Source organism: Pongo pygmaeus, chromosome 13 (genome assembly GCF_028885625.2).
Source record: "Pongo pygmaeus isolate AG05252 chromosome 13, NHGRI_mPonPyg2-v2.0_pri, whole genome shotgun sequence".
Classification (NCBI taxonomy): Eukaryota; Metazoa; Chordata; class Mammalia; order Primates; family Hominidae; genus Pongo; species Pongo pygmaeus.
In genome coordinates this window covers 126,480,321-126,505,561 of record NC_072386.2, presented here as the reverse complement: position 1 = coordinate 126,505,561, position 25,241 = coordinate 126,480,321, and the positions used below count along the sequence as shown (strand labels likewise).

Genomic DNA, 25,241 nt, shown 5'->3' with positions numbered 1-25,241 from the left:
CTCAGGAAGACACCAGAGAGTGGCTATTCCGCTGCCCCGGTGGGTAGGGAATGGAGATGGAGGCTCAGTGGACCTGGTTTTCCCCGTGGAACCCCTCTCAGCACAGGCATCTACTGACCCCTCTGGAACAGGATAGGGGTGGGTGTGAGAGACCCTCTCTGGTCTCAGATGGAGACATGGGACCCAGTCATGAACTAGGTCACCCACCCAGGAGCCAGCCAGGGACCTGGCCTGTGCACTCTCCACCCCAGGAAAACAGCAAGGACACAGATGGGTCAGCGGAGGGAGAGATTCAGGTGGTGAAGCAGACAGAGGGGGTCAGGAAGTCCTCAGGGATCCCTGGGAAAATTGTGTGGAGAGCAGTAGAGCCTGGGTTGGTCCTCAGCACTCACTGAACCTGGGACCCCTGCTTACTGAGCCTGGGTTTGTCTTCAGCATTCACTGAGCCTGGGTTCCCTACTTACTGAGCCTGGGTCTGTCCTCAGCATTCACTAAAGTCTGGTTTCCCTGCTTACTGAGCCTGGGTCTGTCCTCAGTGCTCACTGAGCCTGGGTTTGTCCTCAGCATTTACTGATCCTGGGTCAGTAAATGCTGGGTTTGTCCTCAGTGCTCACTGAGCCTGAGTCACCTGTTTACTGAGCCTGGCTTTGTCCTCAGCATTCACTGAGCCTGGGTCCCATGCTTACTGAGCCTGGGACTGTCCTTAGTGTTCACTGAGCCTGGGTTTGTCCTCAGCATTTATTGAGCCTGGATTTGTCCTCAGCATTTACTGAGCCTGAGTCAGTAAATGCTGGGTTTGTCCTCAGTGCTCACTGACCCTGAGTCACCTGTTTACTGAGCCTTGCTTTTTCCTCAGCATTCACTGGGCCTGGTTTCCCTATTTAATGAGCCTGGGTTTGTCCTCAGCATTCACTGAGCCTGGTTTCCCTGCTTACTGAGCCTGGGTCTGTCCTCAGTGCTCACTGAGCCTGGGTCCCCTGCCTACTGAGCCTGAGTTTGTCCCCAGTGCTCACTGAGCCTGGGTCCCTCACTTACTAAGCCTGGGTCTGTCCTCAGTGCTCACTGAGCCTGGGTCCCTGTTTACTGATCCTGGGTTTGTCCTCAGCATTTACTGAGCCTGGGTCAGTAAATGCTGGGTTTGTCCTCAGTGCTGACTGAACTGCAGTCACCTGTTTACTGAGCCTGGGTTTGTCCTCAGCATTCACTGAGCCTGGGTCCCCTGCTTACTGAGCCTGGGTCTGTCCTCAGTGCTCACTGAGCCTGGGTTTGTCCTCAGAATTTACTGAGCCTGGGTATGTCCTCATTGCTCACTGAGCCTGGGTTCCCTACTTACTGAGCCTGGGTTGGTCCTCAGTGCTTACTGAGCCTGGGTCTGTCCTCAGTGCTCACTGAGCCTGGGTTTGTCCTCAGCATTTACTGAGCCTGGGTATGTCCTCAGTGCTCACTGAGCCTGGGTCAGTCCTCAGTGCTCACTGAGCCTGGGTCGGTCCTCAGTGCTCACTGAGCCTGGGTTGGTCCTCAGTGCTCACTGAGCCTGGGTTGGTCCTCAGTGCTCACTGAGCCTGGGTTTGTCCTCAGCATTTACTGAGCCTGGGTCGGTCCTCAGTGCTCCCTGAGCCTGGGTCGGTCCTCAGTGCTCCCTGAGCCTGGGTCGGTCCTCAGTGCTCCCTGAGCCTGGGTCGGTCCTCAGCATTTACTGAGCCTGGGTCGGTCCTCAGTGCTCACTGAGCCTGGGTCGGTCCTCAGTGCTCACTGAGCCTGGGTCGGTCCTCAGTGCTCACTGAGCCTGGGTCGGTCCTCAGTGCTTACTGAGCCTGGGTCTGTCCTCAGTGCTTACTGAGCCTGGGTTGGTCCTCAGTGCTTACTGAGCGCCACTGCAGTGGGGAGGGCGGCAGGGTAGGGCACTCACCTGGATCGCCCACAGTGTCATCTTTCTCTCCACCCACAGAATGGGAGCCCTGGGAAGAGAAAGGAGGCAGCACAGTAGGGCACCGCAGCCACCGGTGTTCCCCAGCCACCCTGGGGCTGGGGCCATAACCACTGGCCTCCACTGGCCCCTAGCATGTGCTGCTCATTGGGGCTGGACCAAAGGAGCCTACCTTACCTTTGGAGGGGACCATAAGGAGGAGGGAAGGGAAGGTTCCTCAAGAGAGGAGGAGGGAGCAGGACTGCAGTGGGCAGGCCCCCCAGGAGGTGCTTGTGAGGCCGGGGCCCGTGGCTGAGTTCCCATGGAGCCTCTGCCTGCAGCCCATGACACTGCGAAGGGTGGCAAAGCTTCTCTCTGGACACGACGGGCAACAGCAGCCTGGGCCCCAGCCTGGGTAGCCTGTTTTTTTCGCCTGGGTCCCTGGAGCCGGGCTCCCATGAATATCCCTAAGAACAGGGAGGTCGGGCTATCTAACCCCCAGCCCCCTGGGTTTCCCCAAGCCTCGGTTCCTCATCCATAAACAGGCAGGGGCATGGCTGCAGGGGGCCATCTGCTCCTTGCCTGATGGGGACAGGGGCTCAGGCACTGGGGACACGCCTTGCAGGGTCGGGACAGGTCTTAACCTCTGGACCAGGCACCCCAGTTGCCCCGCAGTCACCTCCCACTGCCTGCCCGGGGCAGCTGCCTTCCTTGGACGTAAGATGGTGAACTGGAAGAAAAGCCGCCGACTCACTGGGAGACGGGCTTTCCTGCATCTCTCACTGGGCTCAGGAAGAGCGTGTGGAGGCTGTGGAATGGGCTGGGAACTCGTAATTCTCAAACTGCTCCTCTTGAAGGGGACATTCCCAGCATTGACCACAGCCAGGCCAAGGGCACATGTGTCCTGGGGAACCTGGGTGGCTGCTGGGCTGAGGCTGGGCATTATCCCTCAGGGACCAGGCGGTGTGAGCCTCTGTCCATCCCACCCCACCCTGGTCTCAGGTCTCTGAGTGCCCGGCTATTGGGAGCTGGAGTGTGGACTCACCCCACCCCACCCTGGTCCCAGGCCTCTGAGCGCCCGGCTATTGGGAGCTGGAGTGTGGACTCACCCCACCCCACCCTGGTCCCAGGCCTCTGAGCGCCCGGCTGTTGGGAGCTGGAGTGTGGACTCACCCCACCCCACCCTGGTCCCAGGCCTCTGAGCGCCCGGCTGTTGGGAGCTGGAGTGTGGACTCACCCCACCCCACCCTGGTCCCAGGCCTCTGAGCGCCTGGCTGTTGGGAGCTGGAGTGTGGACTCACCCCACCCCACCCTGGTCCCAGGCCTCTGAGCGCCCGGCTGTTGGGAGCTGGAGTGTGGACTCACCCCACCCCACCCTGGTCCCAGGCCTCTGAGCGCCCGGCTGTTGGGAGCTGGAGTGTGGACTCACCCCACCCCACCCTGGTCCCAGGCCTCTGAGCGCCCGGCTGTTGGGAGCTGGAGTGTGGACTCACCCCACCCCACCCTGGTCCCAGGCCTCTGAGCGCCCGGCTGTTGGGAGCTGGAGTGTGGACTCACCCCACCCCACCCTGGTCCCAGGCCTCTGAGCGCCCGGCTGTTGGGAGCTGGAGTGTGGACTCACCCCACCCCACCCTGGTCCCAGGCCTCTGAGCGCCCGGCTGTTGGGAGCTGGAGTGTGGACTCACCCCACCCCACCCTGGTCCCAGGCCTCTGAGCGCCCGGCTGTTGGGAGCTGGAGTGTGGACTCACCCCACCCCACCCTGGTCCCAGGCCTCTGAGCGCCTGGCTGTTGGGAGCTGGAGTGTGGACTCACCCCACCCCACCCTGGTCCCAGGCCTCTGAGCGCCCGGCTGTTGGGAGCTGGAGTGTGGACTCACCCCACCCCACCCTGGTCCCAGGCCTCTGAGCGCCCGGCTGTTGGGAGCTGGAGTGTGGACTCACCCCACCCCACCCTGGTCCCAGGCCTCTGAGCGCCTGGCTGTTGGGAGCTGGAGTGTGGACTCACCCCACCCCACCCTGGTCCCAGGCCTCTGAGCGCCCGGCTGTTGGGAGCTGGGGTGTGGACTCACCCCACCCCACCCTGGTCCCAGGCCTCTGAGCGCCCGGCTGTTGGGAGCTGGGGTGTGGACTCACCAGTTGATCTCGGAGGACGAGTCATTGAAGGAGTAGTTCTGCTTTGGGCAGCCCCAGCTGTGGAGAGACACAGCGCTGGCCCAGCCTTGGCCCCTCCAGCACCACTGCAAGGACTTGCTTCCCGAGGGTTTCCACAGGCTCGGGTTCATGGGGGCCTCCTACTCACCCACCCAGGGCTAACCCCCACATCCTGGAGGGGTCAGAGCTCTAACACCTGGGAGACAAGGCAGCCTGCCCCCTCCCTGCTCACTGCAGAGATCCTGCAGGAGGGCCTCTAACTGAGGCAGGCTGGGGTGGCCTCTGCTCAGCCCAGCAGGCAGACAGTGAGGGTACATCCCACATCTGCGGGATTGGGGGTAGCCCCGACCCAGCAGCAACACGCTGGTTCTGCCTGTGCTGACAACAGGCTCCCAGGGAGGGGCCCTACATGGCCAGAGAGAGCACGTGGGAACACTCAGGGCCTCCCCAAGGCCAGAGCTGCCTTGAACAAGGCTGGACAGTGCTCAAGAGACAGGGAGAGGAAGCTCCTATCCCCAGGTGCTGACTCCAAGAGGCACGTCCCTAAGCTGCTTCTGAGGACAGGTGACCCCCAAGCCACCTGGAACCAGCTGCTGCGACAGTGACCAGGGCATGGCCAACACGCTAGTTTTGTCCCAGACCATCACCAATGCCAGGGTCACTGACCAAGGAGACCTCACTGCTCACAAGGCCCCTGGTGATGGCCAGCTCCTCTTGTCTTTTCTTTCAACTGACCTACTTCCCCTGATTTTTAATGGAGTTGTTGCAAACTAAATGCCCACAGAAGTATCTGGACATCCATCTATCATCCATCCACCCATCCATCTTTCCACTCACTCATCCATCCATTCACTCATCCATCCATCCATCCATCCATCCATCCACTTCTGCATCATCCATTCACTAATCCATCCATTCACTCATCCATCCATCCATCCACTTCTCCATCATCCATTCACTAATCCATCCATTCACCATCCATTCCTCCATCCATCCACTCATTCTTCCATCCATCCACTCATCCGTTCACCCATCCCTCCATCCATCCACTCATCTGACTATCCATCCACTCATCCATCTATCCATCTACTCATCTGTCTATCCATCCATCCCTCCATCCATCCATCCACTCATCCCTCCATCCATCTGCTCATCTCTCCATCCATCCACTCATCCATCTATCCATCTACTTATCTGTCCATCCATCCATCCATCATCCATCCACTCATCCCTCCATCTATCTGCCCATCTCTCCATCCATCCACTCATCCCTCCACCCATCCACTCATCCCTCCATCCAACATCCATCCCTCCCCCAATCCACTCATCATCCATCCATCATCCACCCATCCACTCATCCCCTCATTCCATCCATCCATCCATCCATCCATCCATCATCTACCCACCATCCATCCACCCATCCATTATCCACCCATCCACTCATCCCTCCATCCACTCCATCCATCCATGCATCCATCCATGCATCCATCCATCCATCATCCACCATCCATCCAATCATCCATCCATCATCCACCTATCTTCCCACCCCCATCCATGTCCTGGACGCTGTGCTAGTGGACGGGCAGTGAACACAACAGACTTGGGCCCTGTGGGGATGTGAAACCAGAAGCCCTAGGGGACCCTGGGACTTGGGGTGGGGGGTGACCCAGGAAAGTAGCTTGAGAGTCAGTTAGGGCCCAGTTCTCCTTCTTAAACTATCCCAGTGGGTTCTGCCCTCTTCTGACCTAGACAAAGACAGGAGGTTCGTTCTTAGGAGAGGGAAAGTCTCTGGCCTGGGGATGCCAGGCCCCCCTGTGACAGGGTAACAGGTGAAAAGGGGGATTGAGCAAAAGTTTACATGCACGCCTTTAGGCCCCCAGAAGCCAGGCTCAGGGCAGTCAGGCCTTCCTCTCCAGGGAAGAACCTGCTCTGCACAGCCGGAGAGGGGACCAGCATGCTGGCAGGGTTCACCCTGATGGCTGGATGGTGACAACCACACCACACATATGGCTGCAGAGCACCTCAGCGCCTGAGCACTCTTACACATAAACAGCACCAGACATTTGAGGAAATCTACGAATATGAAAAAATCAGGGCCCAATGTGAGCTCGGGAGAAACAGGCCCAGCAGATGGGGAAAGCATAAAACAGGAAAGGACTGGAGACGCCATCTTTGGAAGGACACTCAGAGGAAGCACTTCTGGAAACCAGGAAGCAGGATAGAACAAGTGGATGAGTGAACAAGGGAACGAGGCAGGAGAGGGGAGAGAAGAAACAGGACACAGAGCACAGCATCTAAGTGCCAGGGAGCCAGAGCGAGAGGCCTGGGGTTGGGGGCCGGTCCCCAAAGACATGACTCAGGACAATCCGGCACCGAGGGCCCTGCTGATGTCCCCTGGGACCCACACAGAGGTGAGCAAGAGTTGCCAAGGCACCCTGGGCACAGAGTAGGTCCCAGCAGCCGCCACTTCTCGAAGCAGCAACAGCAGAAGGAGACAGACAGGACTCAGAGAGAGCAAGTTCCCATCCACCCTCATGGCGGCTGCTGCGAGGCTGGTAAGGACCTGACGGTGCTGATTGCTGCCCCCAGCACCTCTCCCCGAAGTCCCTGGGGCATGGGCCCCAGGACGATGGGCCCCGGGAAGGGGACTCCTTGGGACCCAGGAGGGGTAGAAGACGCCCCCAGAAACAGGTAGGGGCTTTCCCCAGGGGGACTGGGTGCCCCCTTCCCTGACCTGCAGAAGCTCAAGTGAGCACGGAGACACTTGTGGGAGCAGGGAGGGGCTTCCTAGATGCTCCAGCCTTTCCGTGGACCTTCTGGGTCCACTAGTAGCTAAGGGCACAGCTGGAAGTCTACGATGGGGACCCTTCTCCCTACGCTGAGCCGTCTGTGGGAGCCTGGGCACTGAGTCCTTGGCTTTTTCCATCCTGGGACAGGCACTGGGGAAGGAAGGACTCCCCAAGGCCCCAGGCACAGGGGCTGCCCCAGGGACGCCATCAGCTTCTGTAATGGCCCAGCAGGAAGGCTCAGCCCTGGGACCCGGGACCCCTCGCCCGGCCGCGCAAGTGGCCCACCATCCGATGCCCAGGGCCGGGTCATCGAGCAGGACGCGCACGATGTAGAGCAGGCAGGTGAGGAGCTTCAGGGAGAAGTTGAACAGCCGGATCCTCAGGCCTGCGGGGAGGGCAGCAGCCTCAGGGCTCTGAGCCAGCCCTGGCCTTCGGGGAGCAGGGCCTGTACTCGCGTCTGGCTGGGCTCTCTGGATGGCCCCAGCTGGGCTCCCCTCCCACACCCGGGCTGCACCCAGAGCTCTGTGTGCCCTGCGTTGCTGGGGGCCGATGCTCCTGGGTCAGCCTCCGAGAGGCTCTGTCCCTGGCCCCACCTTACAGGTGCCTGAACTTGGACTGCAGGGGATTTCTAGAGGCCACTCCACTTCTTGGGGGACAGGATGGGGATTGGGGAGCAGGCAGGTGAATGTGGAGCCCCTGGGGAAACCCCCAAGTCCTCACCTGCATCCCTGGGGGGGCCATGAGGCCAAGCTCTGGCTGGGAACGGGGCAGGGAGCTGTTGGGGAGGGGGGGCTGTATGGAGGGGTGGGAAGCGGGGCGTGGCCACAGGGGAGAGCTTGCTGGCACCTATGGATGGTCCTGCCCCACCCAGCCTGGTGTCCAGCAGGCAGGACAGTGTCCCCACAGGTCCCGCTGGAGAGGCCCTGGTCTCAGACAGTGTGAAGCTAAGAGGAGGCTACCCTGTGCCCCGCTCACCATGCAGACCCACCCCCACCCTCCTTCCAAATCCCCCCGCAGCACTCAGGCGGCTCCCACCCCATGGACTCCTCCCTGAGCTCACAGCCCCAGCCTTCGCCATTGCCAGGCTTGCTCCTGGCGCCCTCAACACCTCCCTGCCTGGGAGTGGCCCTCCAGGAACCCCACTCACTCGATCTTTGGTTTTTGATGAAGAACAGCTTGAGCCGCTCCTTGAAGGTGTTCTCGTTAACGTAGAACTCCACCTGGACCCTGGAGGAGCAGAGGGGCATGGGGGCTCAGGGCCAGTGGGGACTCAGGCTGGGGACACGCCAGGAGCCCCAACCTGACTGACTTCTTCCAACTTTCCAACTGCAGGAGTTGAGAAGTCAGACAGGGCCCAGCAGGGCCACTGCCTCCACCTCAGACCCCAGAGGGCCCTGGGGTCCGTCACGCCCAGCAGACAGCCGACCCAGCCTCAGCTCCTCTGAAGATTCCTCCCCGCACCCCTGGGCACTCGCTGCTGTGAGTCTGGGCCCTCCAGGCCGCCCTGTTGGGGCTCAGGGTGCGGCACTCACTCCACACACCCTCGCCCAAGCCTCCGTGGGTACAGGGCAGCTGCCAGGAGGTAAAGTTGCCCATATGGCCCTGGGCATGGTGCTCAGGACACCGCAAGTGCTCAGAACATACCGTAGGACCTGCGTCATACAAGATGTCCACAGCTGATGGTCAGCTGCTCTGTCTGGAGGCCGCTGGTGGCTGTGCTCCAAGGCTATGGGCTACTGCAGCCTCAAGGGCCGTCAGGGAAGATGGGCTGCTGGGAAGTGGTCATCCCTGCACCCACCTCGCAGGCCAGCCGTGGGGCCCCTCCAGCCAGGGCCACTCCTCTTCCCTCAGGCTCACCTATGGCCCCAGCCACTGGTTCCCAGACACCCCTCAATCCCCATGCACACCACTGCTCATGGGGCCTGCCACCCAGCCCTCTGGCCTCTAACCGGGCCCTGGCGGTCCTGAGAAGAGACCACAGTGTGCCAGTTGCCGGGGGTGGCAAGTGGGGTGAGGTGGGGTGGGGAGATTGCGTGGCTCACCTACCGTGGCCACCTGCATGAGCCAGGCTGGCCACCAAGAGTAGGATGGAGCCTGGGGGTGGACGGCTGCTGCCCCCACTGACCCAGCCTTGGACACAGGGCCTCCTGTGCCCGGCTGTGCCGGGATGCGGGCCAGGCTAGGCCAGGGTTTAATGATCCCCTGAGAGGAAAACTCCAATGCTGCCAGCCTGCAGGACAGACAGGAGCAAGAGCCGGAGCCAGGGTTCCTGCAGCAGGCATGGCTGTCTCTGGGAAGGAGGAGCACGTGTCCCCCTAAACGGCCTGTGCCCTGGGGTGCTGGGCTGTCCTCCATGGGACCCTCGGCTGCTCCCAGCCATGGCCGCTGTGCCCTCCATGACGTCTGCTCCTATCAGTCGGCTGCCTTAGCCCTCGGGCACTGCCTCCGGTGCCTGGCCTTGCTCCCTGGGGTCAAAGAGAGGTGCCCCGCCTCCCTCAGGGATGGTGTGGGGGCAGAACACGCAGTCCAGTGAGCTCCTCAGCATGGGCCCCCTGCCCAGTGCAGTGCGAGGGCCACAACACAGTAGGGCAGACAGACAGGGGAGCCTGGAGGAAGACTTGTGCTGCCTGGAAGGATCCTGGAGGGCTGCATGGAGGAGGCAGCGTTCAAGCAGAGGTCCCAGGGCAGCTGTCCAGAGGTGGGGGGAGGTAAGTACCAACCCAACCCCTGTTCCTGCCTCAACCCCTTCCTTGTCACCATCCACCAGGGCAGGAGGCTGTGACACCCAGTGGGTGGGCTGTGAGCCTCACTTCCCCTCTGAGGAGGCACTGGCTCCCATCAATCGAATCTGAGAACTTGATATCACTGCCTGGCCCACGGCTGGTGACCCCAACATCTCCAAAAGTGATTAAAATATTCAATGTTTCCCAAAGCTCACAACACTCAGGGTAAGTGATGTGGACCAGGTGTGGGCAGCAGCCTTCATGGTGGGGCTGCTGTGGGGTGGGCGGGAGGGGCCTTGGTAGAGTCCCAGCACCTGCCTTGATCTGCCCCAGTGGCCCCAGTGGCCTCTGCTGGTTACAGAGCTCAAGAAGGGGCCAGGGGCCGGTCACAGTGGCTCATGCCCATAATCCCAGGACCTTGGGAGGCAGAGGTGGGAGGATCGCTTGAGGCCAGGAGTTTGAGACCCGCCTAGACAACATAGCAAGACCACCTGTCTCAATAAAAAATAGCCAGGCATGGTGGCACGTGCCTGTAGTCCCAGCTTCTTGGGAGGCTGAGGCAGGAGAATCATTTGAACTTAGGAGTTTGAGGCTGAAGTGAGCTGTCAACACGCCACTGCACCCTAGCCTGGGTGACAGAGCGAGGCCCTGTCTCAAAAATGAATAATAAATAAATAAATGAAATAAAGAAGGGTCCAGGATCCAGGAAGAGGTGTGTGACTCTGGGTGCCGTTGCCCCATGCTGAAGAGGAGGCTCAGGCCAAGTCCTGGGGGCAGGCTGGTCACCCCACCTGGCATACTTAGGGCTTCTGGGGCCAGGCAGTGGGACAAGCCTCCCACAGACCAGTGGCATCTGAACCCAGTGCTAATGGGGGGTCAGTCTGCCCCCAGAGTGCCCCATCACGCCCTGCAACCCCTCAGCGCAGACAGCTCTGCTGTGTCCCCCAGCCCCTCCTCCCGCCTCACACCTCTCCTCTGTGTGTCTGGAGCCCTGGCTGGGGAGGCCCCTCGCTGCATAAGTGTCTCTTTGGGGGGGTCTGTCCGCCATCTTTCTCTCTGAATGAGAGGCTCAGACAGGATGCTGGAGGTCCAGGCTGCACTGGGCCTGGTCTGGCCATGTCATGGGGGCAGGCAGGGCTGAGGGGGAAGTTGGCCCCGGGGGCTGAGCCCAGGGTCTCCTAAGGCCCTCCTCCCCTCACTGCCGGCGGTACCCAGGGACCACCGGGTCCTAAAAGCATGGAGCTTAGGAACCCGCCCTCCCCGCCTCCCCACCACTGTCCTGCCCTCCATGGCAAAAGCCTCAATGCGGGGGCTCTGCTCACCTCACTTGCTCCTACTGCCTCCCACCCTCTCCTCTCCAGCAGGGAGCCTCACCATGTCCCTCATGGTGACCAGGCCCCAGAATCTCCTCTCCTCCCTGGGCCTCTCAGCACGGCCTCCTCGAGCTCTTGTTTTTCTCCTCTCTGCTCCGTTCTCCTTGGGGAACCCCAGGGCTGGCCACAGGTACCTCTCCTCCACTCAGCCCAGGAATTAAGTGCCACGCAGGGGTGACTTCCCAACTGGCTCTGCTGGCAGCTGTCCAGCCCCACTCTACCCTCTGGCATCCACCGCCCCCTCCCCGAGGCAGAATTCTCTATTCCTGATGGTACCAGGCCAACCATCCCTTCCATCCCCTCCATCCCCTCCATCCCCTCCATCCCCTCCATCCCTCCATCCCTCCATCCCCTCCATCCCCTGCCAACCTAAGGCTCCTGTACCCCCCCGTCCCCTAGACCAGAGCCATCAGCAGGTCCCGCAGCTCTGCCCTCAGGATGTTTCTTCCTTCTGACCTCCCTCCGGGCCTGGGGCTCCTGCCTGGCCACTCCTCCTAGGCGGGGGTGCCCAGCTCCGCCCTGACCATCACCCCACACTCCGCTCCAAGGCAACACCCAGCCAGCTCCATCTCCCCAGCCAGCTCCGGCCATATCCCCAGCCCTCCATCGGTCATGGGCCTCCAAGGAGCTCCTGCTCCTCCCTTTACCTCCCCGTGGATCTGGTGCAGCTGGACCTCTGGGCCTTGGGCCTCTGCAGCTGCCTAGCAAGACCACGAAGCCAATGTGTCCCCCTGGGCTCCCCTTGGCCTCCACAGCCAGGAAACAGAGAAATGCAACCCTGCCCACTGCCAGGGCTTCACTGGCTTCCTGACAGCCAAGTCCTCCCCAGGCACCGTGGGGTCGAGGGCTGCTGGTCTGAGACTAGTCGTGCCCCCAGCAGCTTCTCTTTGAGGCTCCTTGACCTCCTCCTGGCACCCTAGAAACAGAGCACTGAGCCCCCACTTAGGGAGAGAGCCCAGCCAGACCCTGGTCCCCTCACCCAGGGGCTGTGGGCCCCAATCTGGGCAGCCTGCACGGAGCTCAGCGGGGAGTGCCCACCCGCACAGACGGCACCCTCCACGTGGAGCCAGAGAAACGCTGGGGCCTGGCAGACTCCCTGAGAAACTGGAGCCTGCAATGCCAGAGACATTAACGAAGCCTCCTCTGCTTTTAATTTTTAATGAACTGTGGCCGCCCACTTCTCCTAGCACCACCACAAAAAGGAGATGAAAACGATCCATTTTCCCCTGAAGTGTATTTCAGGTGACTGATGCGATCCGTCTTAACGAATCACGCAGCGGCACCTGGGGAGGGCGCCTGTGGCTGCAGAGGCCTGGCTGGGGTCAGCTCTAGGCCAACCCGGCTGGGGTAGACCCGCCTGGTGGTTCCTGCCAGAGTGGCCCAAGACTCCTTGCTGCGCCAGAGGTTCATGGACACTGGTAGCCTGGAGGGCTCCACTAGCTCCTCAGAGTCACAGCATGCTCCTGGCCTGGTAGCCAGAGGCCCAGGGCTGAGACGCAGTGAGCCGTGTGAGGCTACACGGGCCCTGCTGCTCCTCTGCCCGGCCGCTTCTCTGCCCGGCTGTTCCCCTCCACCTGCCAGCGCCTGGGCCTCCTCCCCGGGGAATGGGAACCAGGACAGGGACTAACTCCTGGGGCGTCCCGAGGACAGCGGACAGGTGGAGGAGCTCTGTCTGTGGTGAGATAGAAACAATGGCCTCTGTGTCCCAGGCTTCTCTTGGGACGACGCCCTTGCTCGGAGGCTCCATTGAGAGGCTGCCCCGGTGCTCATCTGGGGGCCAGCACCCGTCTGCTCAAACCATCGGGACCCAGGTCAGCCAAAAGAGACAGCGCAGGCCTTCGACTCACCGTGGCTCCCAGGCTATGAAGCCATGGGTGTGGACCACGGGCAGAGGCGGGACCCCGGGTGGGGCCACACGCTCCGCTTCCTGTCAGGGCCCGGCCCGTGCGAAAGCAGGGGACCCGCTCGCGGCAAGTTGCTCCTGGGAGCCGGGCGTGGGGTCGGTGGCGCGCCCTGAGAGGTGGGGGACGACCGAGAACTCCCGTGGGGAGCCGCCCCCAGGGCTGGGAAGAACCTGCCTGTGAATGCCGGCTCCCAAGACAATGGGCAGGGACAGGGCAGAAGAATCTACTTCCTGCGTCCATTCTCATCCACTCATCAGTTCACTCATTTGTTCATCTGGCAAACAGCAAGTGAGCGCTCATGGCAGCATCCGTCTGGGAACATCGCCATTCCCAAACAGATTCCACCTCTGGCAGTGGGCGCTGCATTCCCAGACCCCCGGCCACGGGTCCCGACCCCCACCCTGGGAGGCGGGCTCAGGGCGCAGCCACACACTCACCACAGGGGGCCGGGCCCGTCTGACCTCTGCCAGTCTGCATTTCGGCTGGTGGGGAGGACGGGGCACACCGGGGACCACCACTGCCCACGGCCTACAGCCCAGGAGCAAGGCGCATGGCCGGTGGGACTCACGGGCACGTGCGGGCGGGCCTGGCCAGGGGGCCTCAGACACAGCAGGGAGCCTCAGACAGTCCCCTGTGCACCCCCTGGGGTGAGGCCGTGGTCCCTGAGGAATCCACAGGCCAAACCCTGGCCCTGGCCCTGGCCCTGGGAGAGCCATCAGCGGTACTGGTCCGTGGTGAACAACTTGTCCCTGGCACTGTGAAGACATGGCAGCTCCCGGCCAGCCCCGTCCCTACACGGCTGAAGCCCGCTGTAGCCCCCCGAGGCTCCCCGAGGCCCACGCTTGCCCCAGTCACTCAGCAGGTCAGAGGCAGTGCCGGGCCTGGGTCCTTGGGGCTCCCCGTAGGGGCAGCAGGGGAGTCTGTCCCCAGGTGGCAGCTCTGCCCCAGTCCTGCAAGGCTGGTGTTGAGCCAGGCCTGGGCCCCATGTGTACCCATGCCTACTACCTGCCTGTGCCCAGGGGCTCGCGGCACTGCTCTGCCTGAGGAGGCCCTTGTGCTGCAAAGGGGCTCTCATGGTGCCCACCCCCACACCAAGACGGGACCCTCTGAGGCAAGTGCTGGCTGCCCTGTGACAAATGGGGTCGGCAGAGGCCGGGTGGCAACAGTTCTCCCTGCTGACCGGCAGGCCAGCTGCGGGCTGGGGGACTGGCCTTCCAGGGATTCCTGGCAGGTGGCCATACACAGATGGCCATGCCGGGAAGCTCCACACCGGCTCCAGACTGCCAGGCACACGCCTCGGGGCCCACCATAGCCCTGCACTCACATGGGGCCGAGGTCCGAGCTGCCTCTCTCTGGCAGTGGCTGGGTGCCGGCTGGCTCTTAGGCAGGTGCCTGGGAGCTCCACGCAGGCCTCTGCCCCTGGCACCAGGCAGGCAGGAAGAAAGGGCAGGCTTCAGGCCCACTGCCAGCCCTGGGGCCAGCTATTCTGAGCCTGGACAGAACATCTGACACGCCCAAGGGCCCAGAAAGGGCACACACATGGCTCCGTCCTCCTGGGGTCCCTGTTTTGACACCTTTGGGCCTCTGGGGTCCCCCATAGCTTGGCCAGGGGCCCAGGTGAGGCCGGCTCAGGGCTGAAGGGTGAGTCCAGCTGGGCCTCCAAAGGTCCAGGAACATCGGCTGTGTCCAGACAGTGCCATGGCGGCACAGATTATAGCCTCGGCCGCAGACGCATCCATTTCCCCCACAGGTCTGAGACCTGACTCCTCGGGAGCCTGGGGTGGGGCCAGGAGAGCCCTGGGTGGTGGGCACGCCTTCTATCTCATACCCATCACCCTCTGCACCATGGGGCCCCGGGCTGGGAAGATAGAGGCCTGGGGGTGGCCACTGGCCTCCCAGCCTCCAGGACTCTTTTGGGATAATAATAGGCCCCACCACGGGTGCTGGGCAGCCCCTGGATGCTCAGCAGCTGTCAGTGCTGAGTGCTCGGTGGTTTCTGCTGCTGGAGCTGTGCATGGAACAGTAAGCCTGGGGCCCCTCCTGGAGACTGCGCTGAAGGTGGATGGCGGCGGGGGGCTTCCCAGGAGTGCGCAGGGCCTGGCTGCTCTGAGGGGCTCTGGCTGCCCTGACCTCAAAGCCTCTTCCATTTGACCTACATCTTAGCCGAAGTCAGGAAGCACCACTGGCAGAGCCCCGGTGGCTCAGCGGGGAGTGGCACAGCCTCCGAGAGCGTATCCCAGCTCCTGGGAGCTCGACCAGCACAGGCGGCCAAGGTGGGCTGAGCCAGAGCCCAGGCCCCAGCAGCTGCCTGCCTGCCTGTCCCTGGGAGGCACCATGACAAGGGCCCCTGCTCTGCCATCTGCCTCTCCTGAGGCCGTGGCCACTACTGCAAGGGCTGCGGACCACCCACCTCTGGGGAGCCCATTTCCCGAGTTCAGGCTCCTCTCCAAGGGTGGACACTCACTGTCCTGTCTCCAGCCCCAGCACCTGGGACCCAGAGGCACCAGCGGGTGCTGGGAGGTGCTGGTGGCCCTGGCCCAGCTGCAGGGGATGCTGGGTTGAGGGGACCCCCCAGAGACAAGGGCTCTCACGCCTCTAAGAGCCCTTGTCTGCCACCAAGACAGTCCCTCCCTTGGAAAGCACTTACTGAGACAGGGAGGAGTCCAGGCTGAAATCTTCTACAGGAAGCCTGGGGACACAGAGGGGCATCAACCAGAAGGCGGCAGACGGATGGATGGAGAAGGCAGCAGACAGATAGACGGACGGATGGAGAAGGCGGTAGACAGACAGATGGAGAGCCTGGGCTCTGGGACCAGGCGGGGCACAGACACGCAGGGAGGCTCTGGGGGGCCCGGACCTTTGGCGCCCCCGGGCACAGGAGAGGTGCCTGTGGGAGGCAGCCCATGTGCAGAGCCATGTGGGGGCACTGAGCCAAGCCTGGCCCCCTCAGGGCCTGAGAAAGCAGCACAGCCCACTTGGGGGTCTCCGCGCATGCACCCTCCTGTGCCTGGGCCAGATGGGGGGTGACAACCGCACTTGAGAATAGGGCCACCCTTCAGCCACGCAAGCAGGTGACGATGCTTTGGGCACTCGCCCTGGCCCTGCTCAGCACGAAGCCAGCCCGGTCCCCATGTGTGGTCCCCAGCATCCAGGAGCGAGCGCGGTGAGCTTCACTTCACGCTGAGGTCTGCGAGGCTGTCCCTTGTCTCCACTCCCCTTCTCTACACACAGACCAGCAGGTGAGGCACCCGCCAGCCCTGCCCCTGCCCTACACACAGGCCAGCGGGTGAGGCACCCGCCAGCCCTGCCCCAAGGCTCCCCGCGATAGGACAAGCCAGGGCTCAGAGCTGATGCCTTCAGGGGACCTGGACACACCACCCTTCACCAGGCCAGCAGCCACACACCTGCTACCCCTTCAGCCTGGCCCCAGGCAACCTGGCCCCAGCTGTCCCAGACTGGCCAGCAGGCGGCTGACACCAAGGTGGTTGCAACCTGCACTGGATTCGGAACTCGGAGGGAGAGGCTGGTGGGAGCTGATGGCTCCAGAGGACCGGCCTGGTGGGGGGCTGGGCAGGGTGGGGGTGCCGAGGGTCTTTGCCTTCACTGACTATGTGCCTGTCCTGGACCAGCTCCTCCTCAAAGGACTTCAGAGGGATCTCTCTCTTTTAATCCTCAAAACAACCATTTTTTCAGAAAAGAAAACAAAGGTTCAGAGAGGACCACTGTCTTCTGAGGCTGCATAGGCAGGAAGGGGGAAGCCAGCCTGGGGTCACAGGCACACGCTCCCCGGCCTATGCCAGGCCCTCCGGGTGGGCAGGCGCCCTCCTGGTGCCCCTAGCCCTAGCAGCTTCTGGTCCCTGGGGGAGGCAGAAGCTGGACACACCCCTGGGAGGGCCGAGGTCCCGGCTGGGCATGGTGGCCGGGCCAGCAGCTCCACACGGAGCAGGCGGAACCCCAGGCTTAATGGGGCTGATCTTTGGGTTTGCTGGGAGCTTCTGGCAGATTCTGCGTGTTTGTCCGGCTCAGGTTCCCTCTCGCTGGACCCCGGTGCTGCCCGAAGCTCTGAGCCAGGGCAACAGCTGTGTCAGAGGCTGGCAGGAGCCTGGCAGTGCCTCAGCCCATGGCAGCGGGTCTGCCTGGCCTGTGGGTCAGGTCCGGCGTGGCCAGGCCCTGGCTGGGCTCCTCCCTGCTGGGGCCCACTGTGTCCTCTCTCCCAAGTGCTCCCTGGCCGCATCCTTCTGCATCTCCTGATACAGCCCTAGCTGAGTGTCGACTGAGCTACGCATGGGGCCTCCCATCTACTCTGCCCAAGGCCCTGTTGTCTGAGTGCTGAGGAAGCCACCACCTATCAGACGTCCCACAGCCTGAGGCCCAGGACAGCCACCCCCCTGATATTGGAAGGGGCCACCAAGCACTTAGGTAGAGGATCCACCCAGGGGCTCCCAAGGGGAGGACAGCGGCCTGTGGGCAAAGGAACCTGGGGCTTTGCTGGCCTGTGCAGAACTCAGCTGAGGACTGGAGCCCTGTGCAAACAAGGTCTGTCGGCTGCACAAACCCTGCCAGGTGAACTGAAGGGTGAGGGGTGGGAGGCGAGGGGAGCTGTGGAAGCTGGGCCTCTATCCGCAGCATCCAAACCCACGGTGGTCCAGTGGGACCCTGATGCTCGCCTGTCCCAGCGGTTGGTGGCCTGGGTGTCACTCAGTGTCTCTGCCAGCCCTAACTTAGCTGTTGGGACCAAGTGGTGAGGGCCTCATCCTCACCAAGTGGTTGGCCTCACATGGGAGGCCAACCCACCTCCCACAGCCGGGCTCGCTGTCAACACACGAACAGAACCTGCACCCGAAGCCGTCACCTCCCTCCCGGGAGAGGGTCTCAGCCCTGCTTAGGGCAGCAGTGGTCAGTGGAAGGGTCTGGGCTTAGCCCTGCTTCCCTGCTGTGTCCTGCAGAGCCTGGGGCTGGGGTCGGGAAGGAGCCCAGGTGAGGAGGGGCCATCCCCACTTGACTTGGGCCCATAAGGAGCAGTCTCAGCTGCCAGCCTCGAGAGGGAGGGACCCTCTGGGCTCTCTAGGAGCCCCTCTGGGCTGACTGGAGGAAGAGTGGGGTGTCCCTCTGCACCCCACAACCCAAAGTCCCATAAGATGCTTCAGGGAAGAGGGGGTTCTCTGCTCGGGGGAGTTTGGGAGCCTCTGTGTTCTAAACCTGGGGAATGCCCAGAGCACAGCCATCCTGAGAGCTGCCAGGTCCCGGCAGGGTCCCACATGCCACAAGGGCACCCCCTTATCTCGGGCGGAGTTTTGTCCCCCCAAGCTAACATGCTGAAGTCCCATCCCCCAGTATCTCAGCAAGTGTCTGTGTTTGGAGACGAGGCCTTTAAAGCGGTCATTAAGGTAAAGTGAGGCCAGGAGGGTGGGCCCTAATCCCACAAACCTGGTGTCCTTATAAGAAGAGGAGATGAGGACACAGACACACACAGAGGGACGGCCAGAGAGGACACAGGGGGAAGACGGTGTCTACAAGCCAAGGGGAGGGGCCTCAGGAGGAACCAGCCCTGCCCACACCTTGAGCTCAGACTTCCAGCCTCCAGGACTGTGAGAAAATAAATGAGGTATGGGCCCAGCAAACTCACCCCTGAAAGACAGGGCCTGATGTCCCCTGAGGGTCTGGGAACACAGCCCCACCCCTGCGGCTGGCCACTCCCTGTGCACACCCCCGGGTCAAGGATAAACCAGCCGCCCAAACAGGTGCGTTCTAGGGTTGGGGAGAAAGGGCGCAGAGCACTGTGTGGAAAGAAAGTGCACAGCCCGGACGGGGGCAAAGCCAGAGGAGGGTGGTGGCACCTCAGGGGTGATGGGGCCATACTCAGAACGGGCCCTCTTGGGAGAGAGGCCATCTGGGGCAAGCTCCAAGGGGGGCTTCAGGCCCAGGGGAAGGGGTGTGCCGAGCCGGTGTGAACACCATGAAGAGGGTGGGGCGCCGGGCGTGTGCCCGGGGTGAGGGGGGCATGGAAGAGCAGCCAGGTTCTTGGAGAGGAGAGGGGCAACCATGAAGGTGTGGATCTGCAGGGGAGGGAGGTCCCGGCAAGGGTGTCCAGGGTCGGGGGGCTCAGGGGACCATCTCTTGAGCCAAGGAACATCAGGGCGAGGGGCTTGGGGCGGGGCCGGGGGTCTGCGTGCCACAGCTGGACTGACAGGCCTGCGGCTGCCGCGGACCCTGGGGTGCTGGGCACAGTGGCAGGAGAACTGGACCACACTAGACCTCAGGCTGTGTGGGGGCCTCAGGCTCTTGGGCCAGCAGAGGAGTAGGACGGGGCTGGGGGAGCGGCCCCGGAGAGGATGTGGGGAGGGGGCGCTGCGTTGGTGCCTGAAGTCAGGCATGAGGCTGGGGGGCCCCGGCTGGGAGGGGCAAGGCTGCCTAGGTCCAGGGGTGGTAGGGACACAGAGGGGCCCAGGGCCTTCTGACCCAGCGGGGTCTCACTGAGAGGCTCTGTCCCCCCACTGGGCCCTTTTACTCAAAAGCTCTGCAGTGATGGTCTCCTGACCCCACCACCGAGGCCACGCTGTCTAATCAGCTCCCAATCCCTCCCCAGCCTCACACAGGGGGGTGAGAAGGAAGGAGGAGACCTCGGAGCTCAGGGCTAGGGGAGCTCCACTGTGTGGGAGGAGGGACAGACGCCGGCCCGCAGCACCCATGAGTGGGCGCAGGGTGTTAGGGGAGCTCTGGGCACGGGCTCCAGGAGCAAGCACCCTCCCCCTACAATGCCTCCTGTGCTTCTGTCCCTGGTGGGAGTGGAGACCTCTCCTCTGCTTCACTGTCTTCTCAACAATGAGACAGGCAGAGGCTGAGAGGGCTGAGGGAGCCCGGACCCTGGCTGGCCCATGAAGGCAGCTCAGGCCTGCAGAATGAGGCAGCTGCGGGCACTGCGACCCCCAGCTCCCTGGGGCAGACCACACCTGCCTCTTGGCTCTGGCCTCGCCTGCGTTTTCCGTGAGATCCACACTCCAGAAGAACAAACCCACCAAATCCTCCTCTGCTCGGGAGCCTGCCCTACTCATCTCAGCGCAAGCCCTGTGGTGTGAACGCTCCAGGCCCAGGGGCTGCTCAGCCCAGCTGGGCAGCAGCTCCATTACCTCTGCTCTGCAAAAGGAGGCTATACTCGCACCTCGGGGGCTGCCGGGGGATGAGAGAGGCCACCTATGTGGAACCATCAGCACTGTGCGTAGCCCACAGGGCTGGGATGAACATGCGGGAGGGCTTCCTGGAGGAGGTGGGCCTAGGCTACAGCTCCCATGCTGCACTGCACTGCGGGCTCAGATGCAGCCTGGGCAGAACCTGCTATCGCTGTGGGCCCTGCAGGAACAGGGATGGGGCAAGGAGCCTGCCCCTTGAGGGCTGGCTGTAGCAGGGCTTCCAGGATCACTGCCCTCCCCCTTCCCCCCACCCCAGCATCCAGGAAGAGGAGGGGGAGGGGACTGTGGTCCCCAGGGCCTTGGCCAGTGCTCGCCTCCCAGGCGGAGGTTGCCCATTAGCTGCAGGAGGCTGCACCCAGGCGCTTGACCTTAGCCTCAACAGCCTCTTCTGCAAATGGGACTAAGCTGGGCAGTGCCCCCCAGGGCTGCTGTGAAGAGCTAGAAATGGGGGTGCGGGGAGGGGCCCAACAGCCCACGGCCAGGTGGGAGGGGCAAGGGAGAGGCTCCTGGGCACCCTTGGCCCTGCCATCTGCCGGGCCCGGCTCTGCCAGCCCTGCCCCCCAGCCCTGATGAAACTTCAGCTGTCACTGCTCCTGCTACCTGGAAGGCCCCTGCCCATCTCCCCATGCTCGTCCCGGAAGGACCAGCACCCCAGGAGGCCCCGGCTCTTCTGTCCCGGCCTGGCCTGCACCTCTCTCTCCCAGGAACAGGTTCCGTGCCCACGACATGTGCCCACACCAGGCCAGGTCTGATTCATCCTCATTCCCCCGCAGCATCTACAATGGCTCCTGGCACAGGAAAGGTGCTGGCTAGGAATCTGCTGCTGCAGACGAGGCCTCGGTGTCCTCATCCATGAAATGGGGGTGCTGCGTCCCACCCTGAGCTTGTGGAAGAGCCGAGGGGGGTAGGCGCTGCTCCACCTGCCCAACCATCCCCAGAGTACGTCCACCTGCACCCCACCTGCCACAGGCACCAGACACCAGCCCAAGCATACCCCACAGCGGGGCTCCCCAGGCAGCCTGAGCCCTGTGTCCCAGCCCCGACCTGCTGTGCAGGCTTCAGCCTCACTCACCTCCGGGGTGGGGACACGGATGCCGGCCCTGTCTCCCCCAGAGTGGCGCTGGCACCAACAAGATCGGTGCTCCTGTGGGACAGGGCTCGGGCAGGGGCCCCCAGTGCCTGGCACAGAGCCGGGTCCACTTCCTCCCTCCTCTGCAGTCTCACCTGCAGCCCCGCCGTGTTCAACCTCTAAGTGGGGGGAGTGGGGGTCCCGCAGGCTCTCAAAGGCTGGAGACACAGCAGGAAGCAGGGCGCTGTGGTGGGCTTAGGAGGGGAGACCCTGGCCTCCCCCCTTCCCCAGGCTGCAGGCAACGCAGGTGCAGCCCAGCCAGCGCAGCCCGAGCAGGATGCAAGCGCGATTTGCCAAGCGGGGTCCCAGGCCCGCGCGCCCCTACCTCTGGCCCACGTCGCTGCCCACGGAGCCCCCGCCGCGCGCCGGCAACAGCGGGCTGAGCCCGTGCGGCTCCTCGGGGGCCGCGGCGCCGGCTGGGGCGCCCCCCGGGCCCGCCTTGCCCTCAGACGGCGAGCGCGGCAGCTTGGCCCGCGCCATCCTGCGGGAGCGCTCGGCGCGGCGGGCGGCGGGCGGCGGGCGGCGGGGGCGGCGCCGCCGGGCGGAACCATCTCAGCTCGCGCCGCGCCCTCCCCGCGCCGCCGCGCAGTGGAACGGCCGGGAGCCGGGGCTGGGGGGCTGGGGAGGGCGGGGAGGACCGCCCGGCTCAAACCACCGCCAGGACGCCCCATGGAGAAGGTTCAAGCACCCGGTGGCCCTGCGGCTGCTTTGGCAGAAGCCAAGCAATGGTAACAATGACAGTCGCGCACGGGGGGAGGGGAGGAGCCGCGAGGGCTGGTGGCCCTGGGCGCCCACCCCGGGAGGCAGATGCTGGAGAGGAGCCGGAGTCCCGCTTGGCAGGGCAGGGCCCTCCAGCCGGCCTGCGGACCAGGCCTGGCGCTCAGGATGGCCTGCCCAAGCTGTGCCCACCCCTGGCCCCCAGCCCTGGTGTGGGGTGGGTGTAGTACCCTGGCCAGGGGGGTGATGGCTGAGTTTGCCTGTCCTCACCAGGGTTCTCACCCCCGAATTCCTATCTCCAAAGCTGTCAGGGCACAGCCCACGGGGGCACTCCGGGATGGTGCCTGTATGCCAGGCTGGGCACCGGGCACAGATCCCACCTGTGCGTGTGCAGCGCTGGTCTGCCCCTGATGCCTGGCTGGGCCCGCACATCTCACATGATGTGGCTTTTGTAACCGTTCCCTTCCACGTCACAGACGCGGCTCCAGGTGACTCGTCCAGGTGACAGGCAGGTAACAGCCGGGAGGTGTTGGCGCCGGGAGGCCCGGCTGCCCCGAAGCCAGCTCGGTAGAGGCAGGAGGCTGTCAGATGCGCCCCTGTCCTCAGCAGTGCCGGGTGGCAGAGCCCTCCGGACTTGTCCACGCTCTGACCCCAGACCCGGAGTCCTTGCAAGCCAGGGATCTGTCTCTATTTCTTCCCCCAACCGCACCCCAACCAACAGCCAGGGCCCAGCCAGCACAGAGGCCTGTGGCAGGCAGGTGGGCCTAGGACCCCCTGACAGCACCAACTCCAGGGAGTGGGCCAGCCCGCCCCAAACTCACACCAGAAGCCCTCCCGGAGCCGGCTGCCTGTTCCCCCACCCTGAATCCCCCCACCCTTGGCTGGACGGTTCCTGACCTCACTAGGCCTCGATGCACCTGTGCCACAGGGGACTGGGTGGCCAGCGCGGATGGGGTGGGGGTGAAACTCCAGCGGCAGGTCCCTGACAGGCAGCGCAGGCTTCCATTTCTTCAGCACCCATGCTGAGGGAGGGCTGGACCACTCGAGGGAGGCCGAGGCACAAGGCCCTGCTCCCTCTGGGGGTCCAAACACTGAGGCACCATCATGCTCAGAAAATGACCAACTCACTGGCGCTCCCGATACCTGCCCTAGTGCCCTCCCCGATGTGGCTGAGTAAGGAAAATCCCCTGAAAAGCCACTGTGTGTGGTCTAAGCACACTCCTACGCACATCGCCCTGGCTGCCTGTCGTGGCTCGGGTCTACCCCAGGGGACAGCGCTGTTTGTACCTGCAAAGCACGAGGACCCTCTGCCAGCCCCTGGTGTTGGGGAGCACCAGCAGATGGAAGCCCCCTTCAAACCTCCTGTGGAGTGCCCCAGAATGGCTGCAAAGAATGAGGCTGGGCACTTCTCCTGGGCACACTGCTGAGTGAGCCCCATGCTGTGCTGTGTGCAAACAGACCAGGCAAAGCCCCGCACCACCCCTGGGCGCCGCCTGCAGGACCCTTCACCGCGCCATGACTGCACAAAGGGCCGGATGGACACCAGGGCTGCCCATACATAGTAACTCTGGAGCGGGGAGGAAGCTGGGAGGGAGGGTGTCTGGGCTGCGGATGCGGCTCACTTACATTCCCTGGGAACGAACCCACAGCCCACCGCAGTGCTGGAGGAATCCTCACACAGGAGGCAAACGCGCGCGCCCCCCTGGGGTGGCTGCTCCATGATGCAGTGCTATGACTTTTTCCGTTCCTGCTTTTCGAGAGTGCAGTGGGTCTTCACTTACTCGTGGCCTTTGAAGTACAGGATCAGAGTTAGGTGACAGGAGAACATCTGTGCCGTGTTGTCCATGGAGTGCCCACAGCAGGCTGCAGTAGGTGCAGCCTGGGGTGGGGGGAGGGGAGGAGAACCTTTGCAACTTGCTGCTGCACCACGTCTGAAGTTTGATTTATTTTGAAATGACTGTCTATGTTTGTCACAGAAAGTCCAGTGAGATGATTCCCATGTGGGAAGGACAATCCCTTCGGCATCGAGCAGTGGTCCCAGAAGCCCCCTTTCCTGGCCTCTGCACCAGGACGGGTGCAGGGCCCATGGCTAGAGCCAGGCGAGGGGAGGGTGGGCTGGGGCCCCAGGCTCGGGGTCCACAGAGCCACGTGAGCCTTGAGGTGTCCCCAGCACTTTCCGCTCCCATGGAGCCTGGAGAGGCTCGACCCTATGGCTACACAGGGGCAGACATCCTAGAAACTCAGGAAAAAATAACAACTGCCCTTTTAGGGAGCACACAGACGCTGTGGTTCAAACGTGTCTCCAAAAAGCCCTGCGGAGAGGGTGGGGCCTCGCTTCACCCACCGCGAGCTGAGTGGGACTGCGGGCTGGATAGAGGACAGGGGACCAAGTGGACCCAAGGTGTGTTTTGAAGGTGGCACTGGCTAGACTTCCTGAAGGACTAGGTGGGAGGGACAGCGCCCAGGCTGGGGGGAGGGAACAGGCAGGTGGCGACACCCCAAGGTGGGGAAGACAAAAGCAGCAGGCAGGGGGTGGATTATGACAGCCATTCTGGGCATTCTCAAAGTGTCTGCCAGGTGACATCTCGTGGGTGGGCACCCACACCTGGTGCTATGGGAGGCTGCCAGTCTGAGGCTGTCAGTCTGAGATCCATCTGGGTCTCTGGCTCAGCAGTGGGATCTGAAGCCCCAAACTAGCTGGGGTCACCTCGGTGGAGTGGTGCAGCCTGAAACTGGCCAAGTGGGAGAGGACTGCAGGGCTGGGCAGTGTGACATTTACAGATGTGAGGGCAGGTGTGGGGGCAGGTGCAAAGGCAAGTGTGGGGGCAGGTGTGAGGGCAGGTGTGGGGGCAGGTGCAAAGGCAGGTGTGGGGGCAGGTGTGGGGGCAGGTGCAGGGGCAGGTATGGGGGGGCAGTTGTGGGGGCAGGTGTGAGGGCAGGTGTGGGGGAAGGTGCACGGGCAGGTGTGGGGGGCAGGTGTGAGGGCAGGTGTGGGGGCAGGTGTGAGGGCAGGTGTGAGGGCAGGTGTGGGGGCAGGTGTGGGGGCAGGTGTGGGGGCAGGTGCGGGGGCAGGTGTGGGGGGCAGGTGTGAGGGCAGTTGTGGGGGCAGGTGCAGGGGCAGGTATGGGGGGCAGTTGTGGGGGCAGGTGTGAAGGCAGGTGTGGGGGCAGGTGCGGGGGCAGGTATGAGGGCTGCACCAACCCAGGACAATGAACAAGCATAGTAAGAACTGGAGATGAATGACTCAGAGCCGACAAGGAGAGGGCAGGTCAGCATCACAGACCCCCTGGAGGGTGTCCAGGGGAGTCACAGAGGAGGTACAGGCGGTGCTGCTCCCCACACTGCTCCCATCTTCTGAGTCC

The 25,241-nt window shown here is 63.2% G+C and overlaps 1 protein-coding gene across 3 annotated transcripts in view; it reads right to left on the bottom strand.

Annotated features, from left to right (window-relative positions):
• KCNT1 (potassium sodium-activated channel subfamily T member 1) overlaps nt 1-25,241 on the bottom strand; it is a 95,734-nt gene that overhangs the window by 39,557 nt on the left and 30,936 nt on the right. The window contains exons 1-6 of one of the 3 annotated variants that reach the window (XM_054500568.2): nt 21,488-21,642; nt 15,494-15,535; nt 7,994-8,073; nt 7,132-7,231; nt 4,040-4,096; nt 1,910-1,958 (exon numbers count right to left, since the gene is read on the bottom strand). In XM_054500568.2, the coding sequence (XP_054356543.1) occupies nt 1,910-1,958; nt 4,040-4,096; nt 7,132-7,231; nt 7,994-8,073; nt 15,494-15,535; nt 21,488-21,642 (483 nt within the window). Of the gene's footprint in view, nt 1-1,909; nt 1,959-4,039; nt 4,097-7,131; nt 7,232-7,993; nt 8,074-15,493; nt 15,536-21,487; nt 21,643-25,241 lie in introns of those variants that run through there. The other 2 variants (XM_054500566.2, XM_054500564.2) reach the window with 2 other exon arrangements.